This window comes from Hyalella azteca, unplaced genomic scaffold, assembly GCF_000764305.2.
Source record: "Hyalella azteca isolate HAZT.00-mixed unplaced genomic scaffold, Hazt_2.0.2 contig7307, whole genome shotgun sequence".
NCBI lineage: Eukaryota > Metazoa > Arthropoda > Malacostraca > Amphipoda > Hyalellidae > Hyalella > Hyalella azteca.
This window is the reverse complement of record NW_025937435.1, coordinates 36,163-39,907: the sequence shown is the minus strand read 5'-3', so window position 1 is coordinate 39,907 and position 3,745 is coordinate 36,163. Positions and strand designations below refer to the sequence as shown.

General features: G+C 44.1%; 1 protein-coding gene across 1 annotated transcript in view; it reads left to right on the top strand.

Moving 5' to 3' along the window:
* Positions 1-719: 719 nt before the first annotated feature.
* The window catches only part of LOC108666466 (collagen alpha-2(IV) chain), a gene marked incomplete in the record, with an annotated part of 24,766 nt that continues 21,740 nt past the window's right edge, over positions 720-3,745 (top strand). Inside the window, 1 exon segment of the mRNA XM_047881202.1 lies at positions 720-978. Coding sequence (XP_047737158.1) covers positions 946-978 — 33 coding nt within the window.

Below are 3,745 nucleotides of genomic sequence, written 5' to 3'. Positions count from 1 at the left end.
CCAGCGCGCAACTGAGCTGCCCACACTCGGTGCAGCGGTGGTTGCCCGCGTTAACCACACCCTGTGCCAACCATGACAACCTTTGTCCTTTGGTTGTCTTATGGTTGTCTTTTACTGCTTTTTTATGTTTAAATATCTCATATAATAAATATTTATTCATTATTAACCAACTTCAAAAGCCTGGAAACGGTTTAAAAAGCCTTAATGTGATCGGGTTTAATTGGTAGTTGGCATCTGGAGGGGTCACGCCCGCAAGCTCGAATTGTGTCCCAGTGCCCGTGCCCCAGAGTGGCCCTGGCCAGCGTCGGGGGCAGACGTGCGTCGTTCCGTGCCTAAGTTGACTTTGATTGTGAACAAAACTCTTTACTTTTTCTGGCTGCCAAAGGCACAAACTTTGGAGAAGATCGGGTGACTGGGGGCTCTTGTTTCCATGCAAACTTTATATGAAAGTTTATAGAGTTATCAATTATATAATATAATGAACAATAAACAATTTGAAGTTTTTACATATATTGTCGATATTAAGTAAATATGTAAATGATTTTTAATGGCCCAATTTCTTTATTAAATTAAAGCGATTCTTTGTTCACAATTCCATCCCATTATTCTTTAATCAATTTTTTTTCGCCTATCATCACCGTAATATTTTAAACCCTTAACGCATATAATCGTAAACATTACAATTATTATTAAACCATTTATTAAATCAGATTACAAATAAATAAAACATTAATAAGCCATTAATAATAAAATCAATTCTTAGAGAAACCGCCGTGCGATGTAGATTGATTTAACAATTATTAATACTCTAATTAAATAATTATTTAAATTAAATTAATTAATTCAGAGAAATAATTTAGGCGTCGTAAAAGATCGTAAAGCGTCGTAATCTCGCCGGCACGTGGAGGATAAGTGATGGATCTGTGAAGGATAGAAGGATCCAAGATGGCGGCGCTACCACGAACTGCGGCGCTATGGTAGGTCATGGTAGTGGTCATGGTAGTGGGCCATGGTAGTGGGTCATGGTAGTGGTCATGGTAGTGGTCATGGTAGTGGTCATGGTAGTGGTCATGGTAGTGGTCATGGTAGTGGTCATGGTAGTGGTCATGGTAGTGGTCATGGTAGTGGTCATGGTAGTGGTCATGGTAGTGGTCATGGTAGTGGTCATGGTAGTGGTCATGGTAGTGGTCATGGTAGTGGTCATGGTAGTGGTCATGGTAGTGGTCATGGTAGTGGTCATGGTAGTGGTCATGGTAGTGGTCATGGTAGTGGTCATGGTAGTGGTCATGGTAGTGGTCATGGTAGTGGTCATGGTAGTGGTCATGGTAGTGGTCATGGTAGTGGTCATGGTAGTGGTCATGGTAGTGGTCATGGTAGTGGTCATGGTAGTGGTCATGGTAGTGGTCATGGTAGTGGTCATGGTAGTGGTCATGGTAGTGGTCATGGTAGTGGTCATGGTAGTGGTCATGGTAGTGGTCATGGTAGTGGTCATGGTAGTGGTCATGGTAGTGGTCATGGTAGTGGTCATGGTAGTGGNAGCATGGGCCCCACTCAACACCCCAGCATGGGCCCCACTCAACACCCCAGCATGGGCCCCACTCAACACCCCAGCATGGGCCCCACTCAACACCCCAGCATGGGCCCCACTCAACACCCCAGCATGGGCCCCACTCAACACCCTAGCATGGGCCCCACTCAACACCCTAGCATGGGCCCCACTCAACATCCCAGCATGGGCCCCACTCAACACCCCAGCATGGGCCCCACTTAGCACCCTAGCATGGGCCCCACTCAACACCCTAGCATGGGCCCCACTCAACACCCCAGCATGGGCCCCACTGAAGTTCCCTTCATGGGCCCCAGTGTTCAAGGGCCCTTCCGTGCTCCTTAAGGCCTCCCCAGTCCCCAAGGCCCCATGGGGCCCCACCCACCAGGGGGCCCTGCGTAGTACTCCATGAGCGTGGGGTCATAGACCCCCGGGAGGCCCACGTCCCCCACGAGGCCCGGTCTGCCGTCGTAGCCTCGGTCCCCGCGGTCTCCCTGGGGACCGATGGTAGAAATAACAAAGACAACAATGGTACATAGTATTTTTATTAGTTAATATTAATTAATATTGATACTATTAATAACAATACCGTTAATTAATAATAGTAATATTATTAATTAATGTTAATACTAATAAAAATTAATAAATTATTAATTAATAGGTCCATATTGCAGAATTGTAATCCTATTTAAATAGAGATATAATAATATTCGTTTAAAAATTATTTTATATAGACAACACTTCTAATTTTTAAATGTACGTATAAACGAAAATTTTTCACATTTTTTTTCGACATAAATTTTTGTTACTTTTTAAAATTATTTATTATTTAAATTATTATTAAAGTATTTAAATTATTTTTTTTACCTTCTCGCCGAAGAGGCCCGGGAGGCCCTCGAGGCCCGGGGCCCCCTTGAAGCCCTTCATACCGGGCTCGCCGGGCCGGCCCTGGGACCCGGTCTTGCCTCTCCACCCCCGCACCCCCACCTCCCCCTTGCACCCCTTGACCCCATCGCGGCCATCTTTGCCGGGGGCCCCATTGTGGATGATGAGGTTGTCGGGCCCGGGGGGGTAACTGGGGGTTAAAAGGGGGGTTAAAGAAGTCTGGGAGGTAACTGGGGATTAAAAAGGGTTAAGGGGCCCGGGGGTATCTGGGGGTGAAAGGGGTTAAAGGGTCCTGGGAGGAACTAGGGGTTAAAAATGGGTTAACTGGAACGCTGTTCTAAAATTGCACAAAAGGATAACAACATTACGACTGGATAACTGGACTGGATAACAACAAAAGGATAACATTGGTGCAGTGGTGGTGCAGTGGTGGTGCAGTGGTGGTGCAGTGGTGGTGCAGTGGTGGTGCAGTGGTGGTGCAGCGTCGCGCGTGCAATAAAAATTACAAACAAACTCGAGGACGTCGACCCTAAGGGTTCCAGCGACCCTATGGGCTATACCTAAGGGTTGAGAATAAGGGTTCAAATTAAATTTTAGTCATAAATTAAATTTTAAGCCTTCATTAAATTTTAAGCCAAAATTTAATTATAAACCATAATTAAAGTTCAAGCCTTAAATAAATTTAAGCCTTAATTAAATGTAGAGCCTTAATTGAATTTTTGGCCTTAATTAAATTTGAGCCTTAATTAAAGGTTAATATTGAATTTTAAGATTTAATTAAATCTGAAGCCTTAATTAAATTTAAGCCTCAAATAAATTTTAAGCATTAATTAAATTTTAACCTTTAAATAAATTGTGTGCCTTAATTAAATGAAATTAAAATAGAAAAAAAGGAAGCCTTAATTAAATTTTAAGCCTTAAATAAATTTCAGGCCTTAATTAAATTAAAATAAAATAAAAAAAGGGTCGGGACGTCTTGTGAAAGACAAGGGGTTGGGGTTGGGGTTGGGGTTGGGGTTGGGGTTGGGGTTCACACGGGGCTTGTCTGTATCAACATCTGTGTTGTGTGGCGCCTTGTGTTGTGTTTACACAATCCTGTGTGACGGTATCCTAGATACCCGTGGGAGCGATGCACGGAGGGTGTGTACGTAGAGTGTGTACGTAGTGTGTGTACGTAGGGTGTGTACGTAGAGTGTGTGTACGTAGGGTGTGTGTACGTAGGGTGTGTACGTAGGGTGTGTACGTAGGGTGTGTACGTAGGGTGTGTACGTAGGGTGTGTACGTAGGGTGTGTACGTAGGGTGTGTACGTAGGG